The sequence below is a fragment of the Ipomoea triloba genome, chromosome 8 (genome assembly GCF_003576645.1).
Source record: "Ipomoea triloba cultivar NCNSP0323 chromosome 8, ASM357664v1".
In the NCBI taxonomy this organism is placed as follows: domain Eukaryota; kingdom Viridiplantae; phylum Streptophyta; class Magnoliopsida; order Solanales; family Convolvulaceae; genus Ipomoea; species Ipomoea triloba.
Genome location: NC_044923.1, coordinates 16,128,346 through 16,154,128, shown reverse-complemented (window position 1 = coordinate 16,154,128; position 25,783 = coordinate 16,128,346). Strand labels below are relative to the sequence as shown.

At 34.7% G+C, this 25,783-nt stretch overlaps 1 protein-coding gene and 1 long non-coding RNA gene across 4 annotated transcripts; one reads left to right on the top strand and one right to left on the bottom strand.

Moving 5' to 3' along the window:
- Window positions 1–2,031: 2,031 nt before the first annotated feature.
- On the top strand, window positions 2,032–7,960 carry LOC116027466 (basic leucine zipper 9-like). 3 transcript variants are annotated; one of them, XM_031269113.1, is made up of 6 exons: window positions 2,032–2,328; window positions 3,908–4,019; window positions 5,660–5,843; window positions 6,269–6,329; window positions 6,684–6,809; window positions 7,316–7,960. In XM_031269113.1, exons 1-6 carry the CDS (start codon window positions 2,203–2,205, stop codon window positions 7,646–7,648), a joined length of 942 nt encoding a protein of 313 aa, XP_031124973.1. In that variant the 5' UTR covers window positions 2,032–2,202; the 3' UTR covers window positions 7,649–7,960. The 3 variants fall into 3 exon arrangements, with proteins under 3 accessions (XP_031124973.1, XP_031124971.1, XP_031124972.1); XM_031269111.1 differs by having other exon boundaries at window positions 2,033–2,328; window positions 6,254–6,329; XM_031269112.1 differs by having other exon boundaries at window positions 2,034–2,328; window positions 5,675–5,843; window positions 6,254–6,329.
- Window positions 7,961–25,118: 17,158 nt separating this feature from the next.
- LOC116026845 lies at window positions 25,119–25,478 on the bottom strand. The gene is made up of 3 exons (XR_004099904.1): window positions 25,413–25,478; window positions 25,230–25,295; window positions 25,119–25,141 (listed from the first exon to the last, which is right to left on the bottom strand). It is a non-coding gene; the product is annotated as an uncharacterized LOC116026845 (long non-coding RNA).
- Between the last annotated feature and the right edge of the window lie 305 nt (window positions 25,479–25,783).

The window sequence follows — 25,783 nt, the reverse complement described above, 5'->3', positions numbered from 1 at the left end:
AAAGCATAATTATATTGAAATATTGAGTTTTGTTCTAAATAATCAAAAGACGATTAATAATAGAGGGTAAAGTAGGAAAATTAATAAAACTATTAAAATCAAAATAATTATTTGAACCATTCATTTCAACAAACAATTGCACCAACATTTTTTTAGTTCCCTTTAGGGTCTAACTTTATTGACTCTTATTAAATTTGTAGATTATGAAAAAGTCACATTAAAATGAAATTAGTTTATATAACTTTATAGACACTTCCATTTACTAACTGGATAATTTCTCAAGTTTAATTTTCTAGAAAATTGAAAAATTAGAGAATATAAAACAAAAAGCATGTTTACCAGAATATATACTAGCACAAAAGTGGATACATTAAATTTTAAAAACTTGTTTCTAAAAGAAAAATATAATCATCTACCATATATATATCACTATAACCACATTTTTGCCATTATCTAATATATTTATTCATTATTGTGATTACCTTCATTATCATCTTCTTTTGTTTATCACAATCTTCTATCTTTTATACTCGCATTTACATATATAAACATAACTTATTTGCTTACCCTTAAAGTTAAACACTATTCACATCATCACAATTAAAACTTAAACTCTATACCAAATTTTAGATTTTGATTGAACTCAATAGATTATTGGTTCATATATTTTTAGTTATGTTATATCATAATACAATTATACATGTTAGTCCGGATATCGGGTATTGAAACTTCACATACACTAGAGTTCAAAGAAAATATTATATATATGTACTCACACACACACACACATACATTCAAATGATATATCCAAAAATATTTTAAATATTAGCTCAAAAAATCATATTATTTAAACTAAATTTTTGGTCAACTTAATATGTTATTGGTTTGGATATATTTTTAGTTATGTTATATACGGATATAAAGTGAATTGGTTCGAATATCAAATGTGAATATCTTACATATATTAGATTTAAAAGTAAAATTAATATTTATTCCATTTAAACCAAACATATGCAAAAATATTTTAAATATAAGCTAAGGTCTAAAAATCACTCAAAATGAAATTTGTATTAATTTTGTAACGTTAGTCTAAGAAAATAAATTTTAAAAATAAATGTTATTAGTAAAGAAGTTTTCTAAATAGAAAATCGCTAATGGAAATTGAAAAATAAAAAATAAAAAATAAAAAATAAAAAATAAAAAAACAGTTTCTAAAATAAACTTCATCTAGCTTTTTTTTTTTTAGGCAAAAGTAAGTGCAACACATATGGTGCAGTAGGGTATCAACGTAGTTACTTTAAAATGCAATACTAGAGTGCAGCGCATGCAACGAGCGAGGACAGTAGCTTAAAGAAAAAGTTCTGTCCAACATCTTTCTTTGTTGATATTGTTTATTATTTATTTAATTTATTTTGGTAACGAGAAAACTATGTCATTATGTAAAAGTATATATATACAAATAAATCTTAATTGTTAAGATTGTAATAGATTGGAAAAAGTACTCCTTAAAAAAGGTTAAAGCTTAGTATGTATCACGGGCCTAACTAGAGTCAGGCGCAGTGTATAACGCCTATATATGCAGCATCCTGAGGCCCTCCTATCTCGCAGACCAGTCTTACCCTTCATATATACATGTCAAAATAAACTAGTTATGAACTATTAGGGGAACGACGATAACTCCCGAACAATTGTGTCATTCGAATCGCGTCCGCATCTGTCTCTTTCATAGTCAAATTTAAGACTAGAGACAAACTCCCAAACTTAATTAACCCGACATGCCTGACTCAGTCACATATTAGCGTGAACAACCTTTAATGTTGTTATCGCCCCTATCCATATGACAATTAAGTTAGTTGGTCCGTTCATTCATTGAGTCCCTACTCATATGACAAATTAGTTAGTTGGCTCGTTCATTCATTGAATCTAACACGGTCACGCGTGACATTAGTCTGTCTTCTTTTCCAAAGTCCGGAAGATTCCCTTTTGCTTTTCCCTAGCTTGCCTTTTCTTCTATATAACCATTCACTTGCTCATCATCTCTTTCCCCCCTTTTCCCTTTCTGCAACCAAAGCTAAGCTACTTCTAAGCTAAGGAACTGCTGTAAAAACTATAATACAATAATAGGTAGCTTAGGTTGAAAGAGATCGGTGGAGAAGAAAGCAGGAGTCCCAAAAAAACATTAGGGAATTAGGTGTAAGAGACATGAAGAAAAGTCCTTCTGAGCAGGCTCTTGCGGAGCTTTTTGGGGGGAAGAATAATGGAGGCGATAAGGACATTATTTCTTCTGGTGATCTTGATCAGCATCCCTCCCTCTTTCTCATAAATCAAGTATGTATTTTACTGACTTTATTACATTGTAGTATCTGTTCATTTATACTTTCTCAACTTGTTGATAAATAAATGTTAGAAAAATAATTTGATTTGGTTTCAGATTTGAACTCGTGCCTTCCTACCAAGATGTTGATTGCCGTAGTTAATAACTCTGTTTTTTTTTTTTTTTTTGGGTTCCTAATTAATCTAGAGTTCAGCACTATTATTTAGTATTTACATCAAAGAAAACTTTTTTAAAGTATTTACAAAAGTATTTACAAGTGGGTAGTGATTATCAGAAAACTTTTTTAAAGTACATTAAAAAGTCAGTGCTGCGCTAGCTGCAACTTGGCTAATTTGTACTCTATCTGTCCCATTTTACCTGTTCTATTTACTATTCATTGGTCAACTCAACTCTTTCTTCATTTCTTATTTTCTTTAGTAATTTTTTATTATTTTTAAATTTAATTTTTTGTGTTTAATAGTATTTTTAATGTTGTATCTAAATATATAAAATTTATATATTAATGTTAAACTTAATATTATGAAAAATTGAATTAAAAATAATTTCAGTAAAGCCTCGTTAAACGAATCAGACAAACAAAATGGGACGGAGGTAGTAACAATTTACCAACAACGTAACGTGTGCAGAGTGTCAAGTGTCTTTTATATATATATATATATATATATATATATACACACTGTATGCATACTTGTAAAATCACTTAACCAAAAATAATTATTATAATTTTAGTCGGTACGGTCTATTTATTATTTAAATGAGAAATTAAGAGCATATTTGGTTGGATAGATCGGAAAATATTTTTTAAAGATTTCTTAACATTTGAGGGAAATGTTATTTTCTCTTATTTGATTCATGAAATTTATTTTTCAAAAGGGAATAAAATTCCTTAAATTTGAGGAAAAAATTTTCTTCACTGTATTTTATTTTCAATAGATTTTTTTTTTGCTCACTTACCATGGTAGAAGAATTCTTCCCTTATAGAACTTCCTTAATAATAATAATAATAATAATAATTATTATTATTATTATTATTGTGTAGAGATATATTGATCTTTATAATTACTATTCTTTACAATTTCAAACCTAACCAAGCATTGAAATCAATATTTTGAGCAATTTTTTTTCCAATAAAACAATAAAATCAATTTTTCTAATAATTTTTCAAAAATAAAATTTCAATTCTATTTTTCTCAAATATTTTTCACGGGTAATAAGTGTTTTTTCTAATTTAATCAGTTTCTTTGATTTAAAAATTTTCAAATTCAAAATTTGTAAAGACAAGTAATAATTAAAAAAAAAAAAAGAAGTATCGTAAGAGTGTAAGACAACAACATTTATAGAATTTTGTGCAATGAATTCTCTTTCGTAGACAACAACGTTATTTATAGAATTTTGTGCAATTCTCTTTCGTTTTGTTTGAGTGGTGTCTTGCTGGAAATCCACGTATACATCAATTAAGTTATTTTTTTAATACTATTGACTCTGTTACAATGTAATATGTATTCATACATACTTTCTCAATCTATTAAAGCACAAAGAGTCAATTTATTTATTTATTATGATATGCGACAGGATATAATGCATGGGCTTTCGAGTTTCAATCCCTTGAGTGATCATGCCAATTTCTGGTCTAAGAAAACAACTCCCAGCCATGGACCTGGGGATGCACAGTCTTCAACGTGTGGTACATATTGCATCTTTACCGGCCTCTGCACAATAATCCTTAAGCACAAATGTTAAATTTAATCAAAATCTGACTTTAATATCATTTGGATTAAGCGTTTATCACTTACGCCAAAAGTTATAGCTAGTAGTGAATGCACAACTTAATTTTTTTATAGACTGTACCGTCACCACATTTTCGAGATGCTGGGTGTTGGACTTGGCCCATTACCGATCTACACCCAACAATATCCCAGCCACCGAGCCACCTAGTGCTAAACTTGACCTTTACTGGCCCTGCCCAACACTTACTCCTTCCATCCTAGCTAATATATACTTCACAAATTAAAGTCTCACTTATGCTTTATATATGTAGATAAATTAAAATAAATTTGAGATATTACGAAAAATACTAAATTAATCAACAAGGGAAATCGATCTACAATATAGCCTAATGAAATTAGGTTAAGTTGAGTTGATAATTATGTAATAAAAACATAATTGACAATTTAGATATTTTACGTACACTCAAACTTGCAAACTTATTATTAATCTGTTCAGAAACCACTTTCAGATGTCAATTTTTACAGTTTTTAACATATAGCAGGTCAAGGACATTTTTTTTTTCATTAATAATACTTCATATTTTTTATATGATGATATTCTAACCTCGATTTTTATAATTGGTCACGTATGTGTGAAAATTATTAATATTTTAAATACCAAATCAAAACACTGAAACCTTTAATGGCAAATTATTGCATGGACCATGGTCCATGCAATAATGATTGACCTTTAATTTGGTCGGTTTGCTTGGTTACATTTTTTAATTGGGTTTGATTTGCAATAAAAACTGCCCAATAGAATAGATAAAATGAGACCGTGAACACACTTATTAGTCATTTACAACCATTTAAGATTCAAATTATGGAAAAAAAAAAACAAAAACAAAAATAGTAATGTTATTTGTATACTTTTTTAAACAAATTATGCCTTTTTTTTTTGAAAACTATTAACTTGACTTTGTTTAGTTACTTTATGATAAAATTGTTTAATTTGTTAATATAAGAAAGTGTCATACTAAATTTCACTAGGATCAGTGTTGCAAAAATCCTGCCTAGACGCCGATTAATCCCCGCTTAGATGCTAGGCGCCGGTCGACCGCCTAGCGTATCATCTTAAATGGTGGTCTAGGCGACTGGCCGGCTAGGCAACCGCCTAACCACCGCCTAGGCCGCTTAGGCGCTTACTGCCTAGGCCTCCTAGGTCGCCTAATTGGCCAATTAACTATTGTTCTTTTTTAATGGGCAATTTCACTCAAAATAACATCGTTTTGAGCGAAATAATCCTAAATTGTACAAACTCTAGATATTTTTTTGGTTAATATTTAATATTTTAGTATTAACTATTAAAGTATTATATAATTTATAAATTATTAGTCTTTAAAAAATAAAAAATACTTACATTTAAAAAAATAAAAAATACACTGGCGCTTTGGCGCTCCCCAAGCGCCTGAGGAGCGTCTAACAATATTTTCAACCATGATTGGGATAATAAAAAATGTAACATAAATAGCGAGTTTCCTCTATCAACACACTTTGATCAATATTTTCAATTATATATTATTTTAATACTGAACATGCTCAATTCATGTCTATACATACATAAAATGCATAGTTGGGTTTCGAAATTCAAGTATTAAACCAAATGGAAGTGACAATCAAATGACTGGAGCCACTAGTGGATCCTCTCACGAACTATATGAGGATGATGACATGGAAGCAGAAGGAGGAGATGCATGCGAGCAAAGTGGGGTCAATAATACTGATGTGAAACGCAAAAACAGGTATTCAATTTATGAACAAATACTACAACGTAATAGGGTCAATTGTATTTAAAAAAAAAAAAAGTACTCAATTTAAAATTTCATAAGCATGCAAGATTTATTGTGTGAAACTATGAGAGTTGATATTTTTATATTATATGACGTATCGTTATTTACCTAGACAAATATATATTTATTAGAAATACATATAGATAAAATATATATGTAATAAAAATAATAATTAAATCTTCCTAATATAAGCATAAAAACTAATTAAGTTAATAATTAGTATGTACTCCGTATAATATAAATGATGTGGTTTGTGTTATTTATTTATTAAATATTAAACCTAATTAAACCCTAGTAAATAAATATCTAATTAACCATTAATTAAGAGGTGAAGTGTGCTACATTGTGTTCACAACTCTCAGGATGGCTTCCAATAGGGAATCTGCTAGGCGTTCAAGAAAAAGAAAGCAAGAGCAGTTGCAAGAACTGGAAAACCAGGTATATATTAATTAATTAATATTAATCAGTGTTGCAAAAATCTCGTTTAGGGACCGATTAATCGGCGTCTAGACGCTAGGCATCGGCCGACCACCTAGCGTATCACCATAATTGGTGGTCTAGGCGGTCAACCGACTAGGCGGCTGTCTAAGCACCGCCTAGCCTGCTTAGGCGCTGATCGCTTAGGCCGCCTAGTCGGTCGATTAGCTATTTTTTTTTTTAATGTGATATTTAACTCAAAACGACATCATTTTGAGTGGAATAACTCTAACATTTTCAAACTCTAGATATTTTTTTGTTTAATATTTAATATTTTAGTATTAATTGCTTTTTTAATTTTTTTTTTCCTGGCAGGTTGATCAACTACGAGGAGAAAATGCATCTTTGTTCAAGCAACTTACAGATGCTGCTCAGCAATATAAAGACTCTTCAACAAATAATCGAGTGCTTAAATCAGATGTGGAAGCATTGCGAGCCAAGGTAATTAACTAATTAATAGTACTACACACATAGGGTCCGTTTAGGTGTGAACTAGGTTTTCAATGCGAACTTACGAACTAAACGAATGCACGGTAAGTACTACATAAATGCACAACAACCAGCTCCACGAACGCACCACACTTACTGCACGAACGCACCAAACCTACTACATGAATGCACCAAAACTACTACATGAATGCAACGAAATTACTACATACACGAATGCACATCGATTTTTGTACATTCATGCATGTAGAAGTAGTACTTACGGTGTTGTGCATTCATGTAGAACTTATGGTGTATTCCTTCACACGGAAATGCGGGGTCTCACTTGTGCCCGACTATATATATTGTGTTGTGCATTCACGTAGAACTTATGGTGCATTCTTTCAGAAGTTTACATGGAAATGCTGGTTCTCATTTGAATAGTATAATATAATATAAAGTACTTACAATTTATATATTTATGTAATAATGATGCATGTAAATGTAATGCATGTAATTAGGTGAAGCTAGCAGAAGATATGGTTACTCGAGGATCAGTGAATTCTAGTTTGAGCCATCTTATTCAAAACTGTCTCACCGCACCAGCAACACTAGGCAATAATAACGTATGCCGGTTGGATAATATGTGTTCTACAATCATAAGTGTCCCCGAAGGGCTTCAAAGGCTACCATTAATCCAGCAGGGGGGGCCAACTCCAACTATGAGACTCCAAAATAATGTTGATTCTTATACTGATAGTAACTTGAAAAATAACAATAATGGAGTTATGAGTGAAGTTGTGAGCTGCGTATCAGATATGTGGTCCCCGCTCGCTAGCTACGATCAGAAATAACCTCAATCTATCTCAAACTTATTGAATAATTAAGTTTCTTAGCTTAATTGTACTATTAGTATTGGTATTGGTGTGCTTATAATAAACAAAGTTTGCTTAATATGGTCTGGCCTAGAAGCTATTACTGTATGATATATATATGTATGTAGTTTCATCTGAGTTAGCTGTACCTACTTTTGCTACCTTATATATCTAGACTAGACTAGATATGTGCACTTGGTTTATTATGTTGCAATATAATATAGATGTGATTAAGGGTGTCTTTGGAAACCAGTGAAATTACTTATGGAAAATGAGTTATTTTTTGGAAAATATTTTATTTTCTAGTGTTTGGTTGTATTCCAAAAAATTATATTGGTGTGTTTAGTTCATTTTTCAGAAAATGAGCACAATTGTATAATTAAACATTTTACTTGTTTTGTTTAAATTAAAAAAATTAGAATAATCATGAATTTAAATTTAAAAAATCAGAAGAAATGAAGTTAAAATGTACAATATAATACTATGTAATATATAGTTGGACTTCCAATATATTTGATCATATATGTATTTTTTTAAAAATCAAATGGAAGGGAAAAACCCGAAAAGAACTATTACACACTACCATTGACGCCAAGACGGAACTCCTAATGAATCGTCATCTAATATATAGGCTAAAGTGTCATCTAGTCTCATAAACTATATCCAATTATTCATGACGCATCCTGAACTTTCATATTGTATAAATCGAGTCACAAACCAAAAAAAATAAATTCACTTAGAACTTTTAGCAGGTTTCCTGTCTTCCTGCTGACATGGCGCATGTTTTCAACTGATGTGGCATTTCTTTTAACCTTATGTTGTCCATGCATGTAAGCATTTACATATTAAAAAAAAAACAACAGGAAAAAAAATTATAATCTAAAATAACTTAACAACAAAATAAAAATAAAAATTTACAAAAAAAGGTTAAAAGATTACTAAGATTAAAAAAAATTTAAAAACATAAATTAAAAGCTAAACAATGATTCTGACAAAAACTAGTCTTTGCAGAAGTAATATTTTGAAAAGAACTGTCTGCTACATCGGTGCTTTTCACTTTGGATTAGTTTTTCTTCTGACAATAACCCACATATATCTTCTGGTGGGGATGCTCTAAGAGAAATGCCACATCAGATATCATGTCAGCAGGAAGATAGGAAATCTTCTAAAAGTTTTAGGCGAAATTTTTTTGTTGGTTTGTGGCTCGATATATACGATATGAAAGTTCATGGTGAATCAAATATTGTTCATGGTGTTAGATAACACTTTAGCCTAATATATATGATATTTCAGGGTGGGAAACTATAATATCTCAGAGAATATAAATCTCATAGTTCATGTCATCACATCTTTGAGTCGATCATGTCGCAAATTCTAAGCTGAACTAACAGAGAAAGTCTCTGAGTTCTCCTTTCCCCATCCCAAGCCATCTTGATCATCAATTCTAGAACAGAGTACTACTGCTGCAAGCTTATCTAATATTTTTACATGCCTCCTTAGCCCTTTCTTCAGGATAGGGGTAGCCCTAAGAATACCCTTCCAAACATTAGACATACTGGATTTAGGCCTCCAAGTAGCAACATCAGAGCTTCCATTTGTATATTTATCTTTAAATACTCTCACCCACAAGCTATCCTCATCATTAAGAAGCCTCCATCCAAGTTTGGATATATAGAAAAGCATGGTTCATAGGTTTGAGACTACGGATCCCCAGACCTCCATTCACTTTATTTTGCATTACTGTCTGTCACAAGATAGAATTATAGAAGGGAGAACACTAATACTTCTCGCCTTTATTAACGAATACAAATGAGCCTTATATGATCCAATACAGACACACACGCAAACATATATATATATATGTTTGCGTGTGTGTGTGTGTAGATACATACATAAAAATGGAAACACATGAGAGAACTAGGAACTAATCACAACAGTCCATCTAGAAAGACGAAATGGATCATATCTAATTTTAAAAAAATTACAGTGACATTTTTGTAAATAACTTGAACTTTGTAGTGCAAATAACATGTTTTAAAAGTGCAACATGTGCAAGTGCCCAAGTAAAATGTGTAAGTAAAATCACTCAAACATGCAACCATTTACACTTGAGAGTGTAAGTAATTTTTCCTTTCACATTGGTACACTTAATGATAACGTTTGGTACAACTAATGATAACATTAGGTGCACTTAATATTGTGGCTCAATACACATTATATTGTTACACATTTAATACATTTTACTTTCACTTTATAATTTCACACATTTAACAAAAATCATAAGGTAATACCAAAACTTAACTTTCATAACTAATCAATCAACCGATGAATATAACTTTCGTTGAATGTGTACGTGGCATTAAATATACGAGAGAGATACTTTCACCATTTCTTGAATTATTTAAAACTTTATTATTAGTTCCTTCTTGCAGCGTTGGCCACATCGATCGATCAAATCAATCCATGAAGGCACATGTGCATCTTATTGAAAAATAATCCTACAACAAGAAAACAAACACCAATGTCAAATGATTGAGGTAAAGGTACAAGTTCACATATCATAATAATAATTCTTAGCTTCAACAAAAAAGAAAAAAATAGAGATTCCCCACTAATACCTAAAATCCAGACATTGTGAAAAGACTAAATAATAATGCTGAAACTAAAAACTGGGGAGTGTTGACTAAAGCTACATGGGATCCCTATCCACTTAGTACACTCCAATAATGACTAGTACTGCAAATTGTGACATCCCAACTTCCAAATTAATGCCACCACAGCCTAATAAACCTTTAAATGCTTTCACATAGACGTTTGTGTTTTGGTAGAAAAAGGATCCTTGGGCTCGTTTGGTTCGCGGAAAATATTTGAAGGGAAGTGGAAGTGAAATTCCGTGGAAAAGTAGTTACCAGGAAAATAAATTATGTTGTTTGGTTGGTGGAAAAGAAATTGCTGGGAAGATAAATTCTGTTGTTTGGTTGGATTTAAAATGGTAAGGAATAATGTGTATAAAGACCTATATGTCCCTACAAATTAATAAAAGTAATAATAATTAGAAAATAACACAAAGGGTAAATTTGTCCAATCATACCAATTTTTCTTCCCATCCTCCATGGAAAACAAAATCCTTGGTCCAACCAAGGATTTTGTTTTCCTCAAATTTGAGGAATTCATTTTCCATTGGAAAATGAATTCCATGAACCAAACATCACAAAACAATATTTTCCTCCACTTTAAAGAAAACAACTTCCATGGAAAAAATTTTCCACCCAACCAAACATACCCTTAGTGACTGCTGCATGTCTGCTACTGCAACCCCCACCCCTTCAGTAACTATAATTCCACTTCACGAGCACCAACTATAACTCACTATCTCACCTAATTACATCACCAAAACTAATTTCGAGTGGTGTAAAAAGTGTTAAACCAAATAGAAAAAATAAAATAAAATAACTTAGAAGGTAAACCCAAAGCTAAATTAATTTTCACATTTGCTACAATTAATGATAATGATATGTGTATTTATTATTGTTGCTCGGTGCATTTTTTTTTTTTTTTAGTTTTTCTAAAGTAAACAAACGCTCCTTGAGACTACGACAGCCTTTGTCTAGCAACCCCCACAACATTTGCTCGAAGGAGGTCCCTCATCGACTCAGGGGGATCCATGAAATACATTATCCCCAATACCCCTTCCTACCCAAGATTGGCAAGCCTATCCGCACAATTGATACCTTCCCTTAAAGTGTGGGAGATCATGGTGATCCCACAAAAAGCCATCAGTCTCCTGCAATCCGCCACCAAAGTAGAGTAAACATAATCCAAATCTAGATCCTTCAAAACAGCTTACAAAAACTACAATTGAGTCCAGCTCCACCGTGATAGAATCTCAACTATTGTCTTTGACGAACTTTAGGCCCTCTATCAACCTCTAAAGGTTAACTGAGAAGCTATTTGCATGCCCAATTTAGTTGAACTTGCTGGATATTCTTGCTACACATTTCAAATAGGGCCAAAAAATGTAAAGGAGGCATTGCAAGACAACCAGTGGATCAAACCAATGCAAGATGAGCTTATTCAGTTTGGACGAAATCATGTCTATGATCTGGTACATAAGCCAGAAGGATTTAACATTATTGGTACCAAATGGATCTTTAAGAACAAAACTGATGAATCTGGAAATATTGTTAGAAACAAAGCTAGATTGGTGGCGCAAGGATACACATAGGTTGAAGGAATACACTATGATGAAACATTTTATCCAGTCGCAAGGCTAGAATCTATTCGTATCTTGCTGGCTATAGCTTGCATAATGGACTTTACTATATTCCAGATGGATGCCAAAATAGCATTTTTTAAATGGATATCTACCTGAGGACATCTACGTACCTCAGCATAAGGGATTTGAGGATCCTAAGTATCCATATCATATTTACAAACTGAGGAAAGCGTTGTATGGACTCAAACAAACCCCAAGGGCATGGTATGAAAGACTGACAGAGCATCTGTTGTAACACAAATACAAGCGAGGTGGAGTTGATAAATCCTTGTTTGTTAAGACAGTTGGAGAAAACATCACCGTTGATAAAATATATGTTGACGACATTGTATTTGGGTTCACTATAGACAAACACTAATGAACTTGTGGAAGTAATGAAGAAGGAGTTTGAGATGTCTATGGTTGGTTCACTGACATACTTTCTATGCTTACAAGTCAATCAAAGCATAGATGCGTTTTTCATATCACAAAAGAAGTATGCAAAGAATCTAATATTTGAGTTGGAGTTGTGCAAATCTCCTAGAACCCCTGTATCAACTTCCTCAAAAATCTAAAAGGATGATTCTGGTCAACTAGTTGATCCGATATTGTACAGAAGTCTGATTGGGAGTCTTCTATACTTAACAAACAGTCGGCCAACCAAAATGTATAGTGTTGGGATGTGTGCATGGTACCAATATATTCCTAAAGAATCGCACATGACTGCAACTAAGAGAATTCTGAAATATGTGAAATGAACAAAGACATATGGCCTATGGTATTCAAAGGAGAGCGAAGTGTGTTTGGTTGGGTACTTTGATGCTGATTAGGCTAGAAAAATTGATGATAGAAAGAGTATATATAGTGGATGCTTTTTTATTGGAAGGAATCTTGTGTCATGGCTAAGCAAGAAACAAAACTCCATCTCACTAAGTACCACTAAGGCCGAGTAGATTGCAGCTAGTGGATGTTGCACTCAACTCCTATAGATGAAAAAGATGTTGTTGGACTAGAGAATTAATCAAGAATCAATGACATTGTATTATGAAAACATAAGTGCCATAAATATCTCAAAGAAACCAGTGCAACATTCAAGAACCAAACACAGGCATCAAACATCACTTTATAATGGAGTTGGTTGAGGATAAGGAGATTGACTTGGAGTATATTCCAACAGAAAAACAACTGGTAGACCTTCTAGTGTCTTGGGAAACTCCAATCCTCACTATATGTTACATAAGTCTCAGCCATCTTACTCTTTTCTACATGTCTTTGGTTGTCTATGTTCTTCTCACTTAAGACCATATAATCGTCATAAAATAAGTTATAGGTCTTCCCCATGTGTCTTTTTAGGTTATCAAGAGTTTTTTGGGGTATAAGTGCATGGACTTATACACTAATAAGATCTATATTTGCAAGCATGTACGGTTTGATGAGACAATTTTCCCTTTTCTGCTAAAACTATTTTGCAGGCACCCTCAGTTCCACAGTCTTGTCTTTGGGCTGTGTCTACATTGCAGTATTATTTTGTTCCACTTACCACAGTGATGCCTATCTCTACTTCTACTGTGTAATTAATCTACTCTATCAGCTCCTACGGTTCCACCATCATGGGTTTATACCTCAAAACCCATGACACGAGCGGGTGCCATAGTCATCAGGAACATGACTCGTGCTGCTCTTGTAGTTTTGGCTGCTCATGGTTATCATATTGAGCCCACTTGCTATACATAGGATTTTAAGTATCCCAAATGGCTTGTGGCTATAGACTAGGAATTCAATGTTCTTCCTCATAATTAGACACGGTGCTTGGTTCTTTTTCGTCCTTGCATGAATGTAATTGGCTGCAAGTGGGTTTTTCACACAAAAAGGAAAACTGATGGTTCAATTGAGCGTCATAAGGCTCATTTAGTAGCAAAGGGGTTCAATCGGGTTTCTGGTCAAGACTTCTTCAATTTTAGTCTAGTGGTTAAACCCATAACTTTCAGGTTACTTCTTTCCTTAGCTTTATCTTCTAGCTGGGTCATTCATCAATTAGATGTGCATAATGATTTTCTAAATTGTAACTTGGCTAAGACTATTTATATGCGTCAACCCCTAGGATATACTAATGAGCAGTTTCCTAATCATGTTTGCTTGTTAAAACGTTCTTTGCATGGTCTCAAACATGCCCCTAGAGCTTGGTTTCAAGGTTTACATGACTTCTTGTTGTCAGTGGGTTTCAAGGTGTCAAAGAAGTGGATTTTGCTTATGTTTATCTGCTAGTGTATGTTGATGGTATTCTTATTATGAGTAGTGATCAGAATCTGGTGAATATGTTATTATCTAAATTATCTGCAGCCTTTAGGATTAGGGATCTTAGTGAATTTGGTTTTTTTCTTGGTATTGAAATGGTTAAGCATGATGGTAGATTGTTGCACTCTCAACAAATATATATGACTGATATACTAAAATGTGTTGGTATGTCAGACTGTAAATCTCTTGCCACTCCTATCCATGTTTGGAAATCTATACCTCCTTGCACTGATTTATATGATGATCCTACTCAGTATAGGAGCTTAGGTAGGGCGCTACAATATCTAACTATTATGTGTCCTGACTTATCTTTTACTGTGAATCAGCTCTGTCAACACATGCATGCTCCCATGGCGCCACATTGGGCCTAACCGCCCAACTGAAGCATGTACTGAGGTATGTCAAGGGTACTATTACTTACGGTTTTCGTATAAGGACGTCTGTGACAAATGATCTACATGCCTTCTCTAATTCTGATGGGGCTGGATGCCCTAAAGATCGTAAGTCGGCTAGTGGTTATGTTATTTTTCTTGGGTCCAATATTGTATTGTGGGTTCGTAAGAAACAAAGGACTATGGCTAGATATTCTATGAGGCTGAATATAAAGCTCTAGTAGATGTTTGTGCTGATATAATCTAGATTCTCTCTTTTTTATGAAAGATTGGTGTTGCTAATATTTCTCTACCTAAGCTATGGTGTGATAATCTTGGTGCTACATATATGTGTGCAAATCCCATATTTCATGCTCGCACTAAACATATGGAGATTGATTATCATTTTGTTAGAGACAGAGTTACTACTGGTGATATACAAGTTAACTTTATTTTTACCAAAGATCAACTTGCAGATATATTTACTAAAGCTCTTCTTGGACCCATATTTTCCTTTCTTAGAGACAAGCTATAAGTTACTAGTTTACCTTGTGCTTGAGGGGGAGTATTAGGACTCTATGTTTTCTAGTTATATTTTGGGAAAGTTGTACTCCACGTCAACCGAGGCGCAACTTTTAGGAAACAAGAAGAAATCAGGGCGCAAAAAAACCTGTGTCGTGTTATAATAACACTGCCTTAAAAGCGTTTAATTTCCGGTGACGGTCTGGGACGCTCTCGACTGGCTACACAGATTATATATTATATGCTCAGACAAAAGAAGGCAAGGAAGAGAATGAAACTCAGTTCTGTGTTTTAGTTGAACAAAATGAAGAGCTATTTATAGCACAAAGCTCAACAAATCATTTCATATAAACCACACAATTTTGCACAATATTAGGGAAATGAGAGTTGAATAATCCCAAGCCTGGATATGCCCTAAAAGTAAGGCATGTTGACCAGACTTCTTATGAATGGACTTCCAACAATCCCCCACACATTCAAATGAAGGCTTGAACAAACGAGAGATGTCTAAGCACTACACCAAAGTTAACCTTAATGGTAGTGAATTAGCTCTTGAACTAACACATAGTGACATCAAGTAATTTTCTTCCCAAAAAGTTATATGAGTCTTGAACTTTTTGGTTAGATAAATTTTGAACTCTAATGCACACATCAACTTTTAAAAAATTCTCTGTCATGATTGTTTGAATATACACTTTTCAAATCCGTCAAGTCTATCTCAATATAGTCCTTTAACTCTGTCAAGTCTATCTCAACCTAGACCACCCAATACAGGCTATAGAGTATGACTATTTTTTACTAGTCAGTTGTAAGCCTTTCCATGATTTCATTTTGACCACATTAGTGGTATCCATCATGAATTCCTTACCGCATAGGTTTTAACTCATCCCCTTGATGCTTCAAGGATGACTTTCCGGTTTAAACCTTTTGCGAGAAGATCTGGTATATTTCTCTCGGACTTCACATGTTCCGTTATGATCACCACGTTAAGACTTAACTGCCGTATAGACTCATATCTAACTCTTATGTGTCTATTCTTTCCATTTTAGACACTATTTTTTGCAACACAAATGACAGTTTGTGAATCATAATGCATAGGTACTGAAGTTGTGGGACTCCCCCACAACTGCACATATTGCTTAACCACTCAGCTTCTTGGCTTGCTTGCTAGACCAAGTGCTAAAAATTTTGTTTCCATAGTTGATTTAGCTATGCAAGGTTGGTTTGGTGGATTTTCACGAAGTGGCTACACCACACATTGTGAACACATATCCACTTATCACTGAACCTCAAATGCTCATGAGTGCTCTAGAAAGATAGCCCACTATCTTTCATAAAAGTTGGTTAACCATTTTCACTCAAGTAGGTGATTTCGTTAAGTCTATCACAATATAGACTATACCCAAATTAGGGTATGAAATCATTAAGAGCATTTTATGCTCGCCCTCTCAATTATTAAACAGTGAATTCATTAAGTCCATCTCAATAGGACTACCCATCTCATTGGGTTATAAATTCATTAAGAGCTGTAGCTCATCCTCACCAGTACACACATCATAGGAATAACCAATTAGTGTACTACTTTGTGACTCTTTCCATGGCTTCGTTTGACCACAAAAGTGGGATCCACCACGAATTCATCACCTCTTGGGTTTAATTCATCCCATCAATAATTCAGCGACTAACCTCATAATTAGTCTTTTCTTTTAAAGTAAGTTGATACTCTCGATCAAACTTACATACACTTTGACATGCACGTTATTTACTCACAAGTAATTCCTTTGAGATTTTCATGCTTAACATGAAACTATTTTCATCATTCTAGGTACCACAAACAGTCTTCTAAACAAGAAATGTGCGGAGATAATTACCCCCACAATGCAACACTTACACATACTTTTTCAAAATATTTATTTTCTTACCTAGAGCATACTGTGTCATGCAGACTTTATAGCTACTATGCTCTTGGTTAATACATACTTAATAGTGGAATATATTTCAACCAAATAGGTTGTCTTAAGCCACTAAGGTTTTCCTTTATATAGGACTCTTCGCAGATCTTCAAAAGGATTCAATTAAGAATTTAAATAATATGTATAAATACTCATTGTCAGCACGGCAAAGAGATAATATTTATTGCGCGTTGCTTCAGATTCTACATCACAATCATAAGTTTCACATACTATCTCGAGAAAATTAGATCTCACACTCAAAGATCCAAACTAGCATGTATTAGAGAAAAGTTTTTCTACATAAATTTCAATAGATGAAATTTAGCATCTATAACTTTACCATTCAAAGTTAATTTCAACATCACAATTTCCCTTCATTACATAGCTCATATATAGCCTTGATGTAATGCAAATTAATACAAATTTCATATTTATTCTCAAAAGAAATTCCTACTTATTTATAAAAGGGCAATTTAAATCAACGCAATTATTGCACTACTCAAGCAATATTCATCGCAAGGCTTTGATTGTTTAACAACATATTAAAGTCAACTTGATTTCAGGTGAGGATCAAGTAGCGCTTCAACTAGCATGCATGATCAATCCCCTACTTCTTAGATACTCCCAAGTCGAGTGGTGAAACAATTTACTTAAAAATCACTTTTCTAGACAGAGTATTCAAGAACGATGACTTTTTCATGCTATCAACACACTAATAAGTACTAACATGTATTCAGAGATTTAGACAACTCAACGAACATTTAGTACTAATAATATCTCATTTTATGCGAGCTCTCAGAAACTAGAGCAACTACGAGTTATTCAAAAATAACTACAAGCTGAGATGGATGCTAAGCTACAAGCTGAAAGAGCTGAGATGGAGGCTAAACTACAAGCTGAAAGGGCTGAGATAGAGGCTAAAGTACAAGCTCAAATGCATACTCAAATGCAAGCTCAAATTGCAAGTTTGATGGATGAGTTGCGTCGCAATGGAATAATATCCACTTCTATGGCACAACCTCAAAATACTCAAGCTGGACATTCTGTTAACTCAAATGATGAAAACTTAGGAGAGGATTAGATTATGTTTATTAATATACTTGGTACTTTCTAACAATATAACTTTACTTTTGTTATTGCTTATGAGTATGAATGCTTTAATATAATATATTTTGCAATTATATTATTGATGTATTATATTATAGGTTTATTGCATGTATGCGATATTAATTAGTGGATAAATTTATTATATTATAGGTTTAATACAGGTATGTGAAATTAATTAGCGGGTAATTCTTTTTAAAAAAAATATTAAAATTTAGCGACGGATAAATATTGTAGTAAATTCGTAGCTAAATGTCAAATAAAATAAAGAATACTAACGAAATAGCGACGGAAAAATTCGTAGTTATATTTAACGACAGATTATTCTGTCACTAAATTGTAGCTAAGTGACATCAAATTCAAATAATAAAAACAAATTAGCGACGGTTATTTCCGTCACTACATGTAGCGACGGAACATAGCAATGGACTCGTTCGTCGCTAAGTCTAACGACGAAAAAATCCGTAGCTATTCCGTAGCAAAGTTCGTCACCAAATCGTCGTGGTAAGAGTTTAGCGACGGACATATTGTGTGTCTAGCGACGGAAATATCCGTCGCTAGACATAACGACGAAATTTCCGTCGTAATTTCCTCGCCAATTTCTGCGACCAACTCGTCGTCTGGAAAACGATAGCGACAGACGATTTCAAGTAGCGACGGAAACATCCGTCGCTAAATCTTAGCGATGGACAAAAATTGCGTCGCTAAAATCTAGCGACGCTCATTTTAGCGACGGACGATATCCGTCGCTAACCAGTTTAGCGACGGAAATTGTCCGTCGCTATTTTCGCGTTTTTTTGTAGTGGATGTATGGGGCAGCACAATGAAGAAGAACTGATATGGAGATGTAGAAGTGAAGTATTTGCTTTGTTCAAGAGAGGGGTACACAGTGACCAAGGTACAAAGGTCATCAACCGCAGGGGAGGGCAACGGAGCAAAATAAACACACGCCGACGTGTGTCAAACAGGGTTGGGTGTATCGCTCGATGTGCCCTGAAACGACAAAAAGACGGACTGTACGTAATTAATGTGTTTACTGAAAGTCATAAACACTGTTTATGTGCCCAAGAGGCAAGATCGTTCCTCAAGATAAACTGGAACTTGGAAATCGGGCATCAAGCATTCATAGCAGCATGTGAAAAGGCTAACATAGGGACTTCAAAAGCATTTGATCTGTACAGTGTACTAAGCAGTGGTTTAGATAACATTGGTGCTATATGTGTTGACTTTAGGAATTGCAGAAGAGATGTTCAGGCGCAGTTACACGAGGCCGATGCACAATCAATAATAGAGAAATACACACAGAAAAAAGCTTTGTTTGCTACTTACATGTTCGATTACAACGTTTATGACGAGCAGCAGCTGTGTAGAGTGTTTTGGTGTGACCCTATAGCCAAGCAAAACTACCTTAAGTTTGGAGAGATGGTTTCGTTCGATGCAACGTACCGCACAAACAGGTTCATTCTTTTTATAATGTTTGTAATAGTTTATGTGGCTAATGTGTGACACTTAATTTGAAGTTGTGTGGTGACAATGCGTAAAATGAATGCTAATTAAAAAATCATATAAAGATTACTTTAATTACAGAATGGACAAATCTAGCAAACGAATAATATGTACATATATTATTGAGTAAATAATGTGTGAATATCTCGTTGTCACTGTGTGCCCAACTATCTAATTATCAACTATGCTTTGAGTGCAGGTACATGATGGTGTTTGTACCTTTTACAGGGATTGACAATCATAAAAAGTGTGTCATGTTTGGAGCTAGGCTCATCTCAAGAGAAGATAGACCATTATATGCCTAGTTACTAAACGCATTTAGGCGTTGTATGGGGAAAACACCGACATGTATAATAACATATCAAGACCCTGCGATGAGAGAGGTAGTACCCCAGGTGTTTCCCGAGAGTAGACATCGTTTCTGCATGTGGCACATCATGACAAAAGTGGGAGAAAAGGCAGGGGTGACCTTAGCAAAAGATGAGGCATTTCAAAAGAAATTAAATGTTGTTGTGTGGAATGAAACGTTGGGATGAGAAGACTTTGAGAGGAGTTGGCACGCAATAATGGTAGAGTACGAATTAGAAGATAATAGGTGGTTCACACAACTATTTGACGCTAGAAAACACTGGATAGAGGCGTATTTTGAAGGACTATTTATGGTTGGCCTAATGCGAACAACATCAAGATCAGAGGCAGAAAATGGAGTGTTTGGATCCTGCATCAATGAGAATGGAACGTTGTTAGAGTTTTTCACCTAGTTTGATAGTGTTATAGAAATGCAACGACACAAACAAGCATAGTTAATTGCAGAAACTGAAACCCCCACCCCAAGAACGAAGACCCCTCTATTGATTAAGAAGCATGCATCGTCCATATACACAATTGAAATCTTCTATGATGTGCAGGTAGAGATTTACGAACGGTGTTTTTCGTGCAAAATTACATGGAGGGAAGAAGATGAAGATATCACAGTCTACACAATCAAGGAGGGACAAGCGAAGAGTTTTAAAGTAAGCTATTCAAGAGAAAGGGGGGAAATACAGTGTTCGTGTGGCAAATTCAAGAGGGTGGGAATATTGTGCAGGCATTTTTTTTGTTGTATTAAAGGACGATGATGCATAAATGATTCCACCAAAGTACGTAGTACAGAGATGGACTAAGAATGGTATGCAAAGGAGACAGAGGCTCACATGGAATACAATGATGAGAATAAATTAGTTGGCAAGGTATGGAATGACTTCAACAACTACATGGCACTATCAAAGGGGAACATTAAAGATTTGCAGGAGATACTAAATTTTATGCAGTACAAGAAATGTGAAATGATGAAGAGCAAGGGGATGATAGAGGCGAAAAGGAAAAACAGTGATTTAGTTGAGACGTTTTATGGCACACAAACATCCACTACGATAACAATAAATCCACCACCAATATCATAAAACAAAGGTAGTGGGAATCGTTTAAAGAGTGTTCGCGAAAAACCCGCAGAGATGAAAAAGATAGACGGTCGCAAGAGTAATGGTTGCGGACAAAAACCAGCCTGGCATGACTTTCGCAACTGTCACATGAATCCGAAGAACCAGAAGAAGGAAAATGAGTGATAAGCACCAAATATGGCTAGAATTAAGGGTCTAAGTTGGGATTATTTAGGAGCGTTTGGCATTCTTTTGTGAATTGTTTATATCATTTTCATGATCTAATGTGTAACTTTATTGCAAAGCTCTATTTTGGTTTGTTTAGATGATTTTACAGGTCCCGGGGGTACAATGGCCAAATATAAGGACTTGACAAGCAAACAGAGCGTGAAGAAGGATTTATAGCCAGAAAACCGTCGCGTACGAGCTTGCGTACGGGCGTACGCACCCTCGTACGCGACCCAGCATCAGTGCCTATTTAAGAGGCTTTTTCGGAAATTTAAAGCAGTAGCTTAGTTTTTAGGTTAGATTTTCCATTTCCAGAGCTTAGTCTTTAGGTTTACATTTCGTCCATAGTTATCTTTGATTCAATTTGTGAAGAACCAATTTACATTCAAGCATTCTATTGGATTCTACTTTGGTTTTTATTAGGTAATTCCTATTTCTATCATTGATCTTGTTTCAATCCTATTGCTATTTCAATTCCAATTTATGATTTTAGATCTTGTTGATTTCATTTGCTTAATATGATTAGGTATACTTTTATTAGGGATTGAGTAGTGGAATTGCATGATGTTAAGTGTTGATTTCTAATTCCTAGATTGGAGAATGGATTGTGTGGATTGGATCTATTGTTCTTGCTCATAATTAATGATCTGTGTGTGTTCTTTGAGATTTATCACCTCTTTGAATGTTCTAAGGCTTTGATCTATGCATGATAGTGCTAGAATTAAATGCAAGCTCCAATCAATTGTGACTTCCTATGTAGATTCTTAAGAGGATTAGTAGGTAGGTGATGTAGGTTATGTGTTTGTGAAAAGCCTCTATGCCTCTTGGTTGCTTAAAGGCACTCCAATGCTAGAGAGTTCCTAGTACCCAAAGGGGGAACGGTAGTAGCACATCACCTGCGAATAACCAAACACACAAGCCACATATCCTATATCGTAGAGACACGATGATGCATCATGGTTGCACATGACTCATTCCCTATGATTTATTTATTTGGTTTCCTACTTGCTTTCTTTTGTTCAAATCCTCCATCCAAATGCTCCTTGTTACCATAGTGGATTCTTGCAACTCTTAGTGACCAACTCCCTTAAATGCCAATCACTTGACTCGGTTCCAAATTGTCATCCTTAAGACCGACACTCGGGGAACGTCTTCTCCATTTTACCCTTCTTATTCCATCATTCCACCACCACTAAAACTACTCCTTCAATGAGAATGATAAGGCGTGTGGGTGAGTAAGTGGAAAAAGAAATACGTTTAATGTGTTTGAAATAAATCTCATTTTACATGTGACATACAATTCCGTAAATGATATTTTGGTTGTTTATATGAGTACACATTAGAGATCAGTAAGGTAAATTAGATTTATTAATGAGGTTGCAGTAAGGGATTTGAGTGAATGAGTTATTATGTGTTAATATGCAGATATGCACACAATTATAATGTATTTGGCACATTAGGCATAACTAACAGGCACATATTTCAAGGTGAAAAAAAGTGAGCTGTAGCAATTGTGAATGCTAACAAGTATAACCTCCGTGGCAAACGGTGAGAAAGTTCAAGGCACACACACGAGTCTTGCGAGACAGAAACAAAGCCAATTGAGTTATTAGTGTAGTACAGATGGGTTGATAAGCGAATACACACACAAGTAAACCCATTGTGGCAAAGAAGACGTAACTAATTGGCAAACGTAGATCAACATTAAACATTGTCTTAGGGAACTATTTAAAGCAAAACAGTAATATCGTGAAGCGAACGCTAAGGATAAACATCGTTAGAGTAGGCGAGATAAAGTCCAAAAATGCCTTGTCTAACAAAACGAAAATATAAACTAATTAACAACAACCAACAAACTAACTCACTTCATCCGAGTATCCCCCAAAGATGAAAGAAATTGAATGGCATGTGCAACGTTGCTGGTGTGGTGAGAGTTTATATTTGTCGTGCATATCTCACGAATGTACTGCAAGCGAAAGCGATCCAATGCAACTTGGTCACCCTTAACGAGACCACAATCCCATTCAGCTACAACCTGTCTAGCATAACTCTCCATGTGGCGCATAAGGTAAACTCCACAATCAATCGTGTTGTTAGCGTCACGCCATTTCATATTCATCCTCTTTGATACAAAATGAAGGCACCACTTAGACTTTGCAACTTGAGTAAGGGAGAGGAAATACCGAGACAATAACAGTAGCTGGAAAAGAAATTATTCAAAAGTTGTACAACGTGGGAGTGTAACAATTCTTGAAAGGGAAATAAAAAGGCACAAACGGCAACATACCAAATTATCGGTATGTGACCATACTTGTTTGAAGTAGACGGAAATTTTGTGGAATTATCTATAATCTCTTACCGCCAACAGACAAAATCCACACACAGAAGATAGAAATGGCTACTGTGAAGCATGGGGAAAAACAATTGGAACAGTGCAGACATATGTCATTTCCGAAATACCCAAATATTAAAAACTAGTGCACAAAATTGATAGCTAATTGGCACACGATTATATAGGTTTAAAGTGAAGTAAATAACCCTACATCATTGTAGAGTAAAAAAGAGCACAAGGATAAAAAATATACCAAATATACCAGACGAACATCTTTCCAGTGTGTATAAGGGGAAAGTGCAAGATCAGCTTCCAAAGCCTTGGAAAACCGTTCCACTAGTTGTGTATCTGGTGATTCAGACATAAACTGGACATGATCAATCTACAAGCATAGGAAGTCACAAAAATGAATACAACCAAGAACAACAAACCGTCGAATGGAAAGCAATTACACCAAAGCCACATAAACTTACAACGGTGAATGGAGACACAAATACTCTAGATGGGGCATCTGGAGGCTTAGAGTGTTCTCGGCTATTTAAAATACAAGACCACGCTTCAATCACACCAACCGTCACTAGTTCACCCGGGGCTAATGAACATAAATCATCGCGCCGTGTGATACACCCATTATATGAAAATAATTCTTCATTCCTTGACCAATTAAAAAAAAAAGAAGACAAAATTAAGAAAAGCGATGAGAAGAAACACAAAGTCTAGCGCATATTGATGATTAAAATAGAAGGATATGAACTCACTTATCAACGATGTCACATTCAAGAACACACTTAGATAACTGGACATCATCTACGAAACCAGAAGGTGGCAATGGGACACTAGGTCCGATACCCACATCGCGAATCGAATCAGGAGTAGGGCGAACGGGCCTATTAGCCTTTAGTGGAGCAACACAAAGAGGCGTACCATCAACACGACTCACACCCTGTTAAAAGCATTATAAATTACATTTGAACACAAGAAGGTGAAAAGGCAATATAATGAAATAAATGTAATGACGTTGTAATGAAGATAGAAAAACCTCTACATGTGTTACAAAAGAACCATCATGAACAGCATCTGCAATGGTTGCATGACGCGAACACACATCCACCTCCCCAACAATTGGCTGCACTTATAATAACAAATAATAACAACAGCTGGGCACACAATTAAACTGAAGCAGGCACGCAATGTATAGCACAAAGTGATAATAGCAATAATAGCAACAACGACCACACACTTGTGTGAATACATCAAAAAACAGAAAAAAAACCAATAAAAACAAAGCATTGAAGCGATAAAATCATAAGACTAAATATGCACACAAATATACACAAACAGGCACACAACCACAACACGTTATGCTGAAAGGAATAACCGTATTACATACCATCTCGTCTTCATTGCACGCACAATCCCCATTTCCCACACCAGTACCTTCAAGACCTAACCCACTCACACGCTTCGCAACAATGACATTATTAACTTCCTACAGAAAACGGAGTATAGAAACAATAACCAAACTAGTACGGATAGACAATTCTTAAGAAACCGAAATAAATGTTAACAACTCATACCGGCACAGTGTCAGACCCACCACAAGGCTGATCTGCAGCAACATGCACACGAGAATCACCAAGATCCTACATAAAGTCACACACAAACATAAACACAGTATTGAAGATGTATATAGGAAACAACATGCACGCAATTTGAAAGAAAACATCACACTTTATATATTAATACAGATATGGTATTACCTGATTAATCCCACGAGCAATCTCAGACACACAATCCCACACACCGTCCCCAAAATCCTAGGTAAGCCCAAGGCTAAAAGAGGGGACATTGTTGAGGTTAGGCCTCTCAGTGATAGCACGCTCAACCTCAGCCAAGGCACGAATGTTGTCAGGATTTCCCCAAAACTCATCATCATATTGAGTAAATGTTGGCTGGGAACAAGGCTGAGCAGTAGACTGAGGAACGGACACTTGGGGCTTCACCCCAATAAGAACTTGAGCAGCACCTAGCACCTGCCAAAAATTAACATCAATGCCCGATCCTGCATTTGCCTCATTTACCCGCTGGACAAGTGTAAGTATACTCCTAGCAATCTCGCCCGTCGTATTAG

Excerpts from the sequence above, each read along its gene's own strand:
- LOC116027466 (XM_031269111.1), top strand. The coding sequence starts at position 2,203 with ATGAAGAAAAGTCCTTCTGAGCAGGCTCTTGCGGAGCTTTTTGGGGGG. Across the intron at positions 5,844-6,253 it reads GATGTGAAACGCAAAAACAG|GATGGCTTCCAATAGGGAAT; the intron begins GTATTCAATTTA and ends CACAACTCTCAG. Across the intron at positions 6,330-6,683 it reads TGCAAGAACTGGAAAACCAG|GTTGATCAACTACGAGGAGA; the intron begins GTATATATTAAT and ends TTTTCCTGGCAG.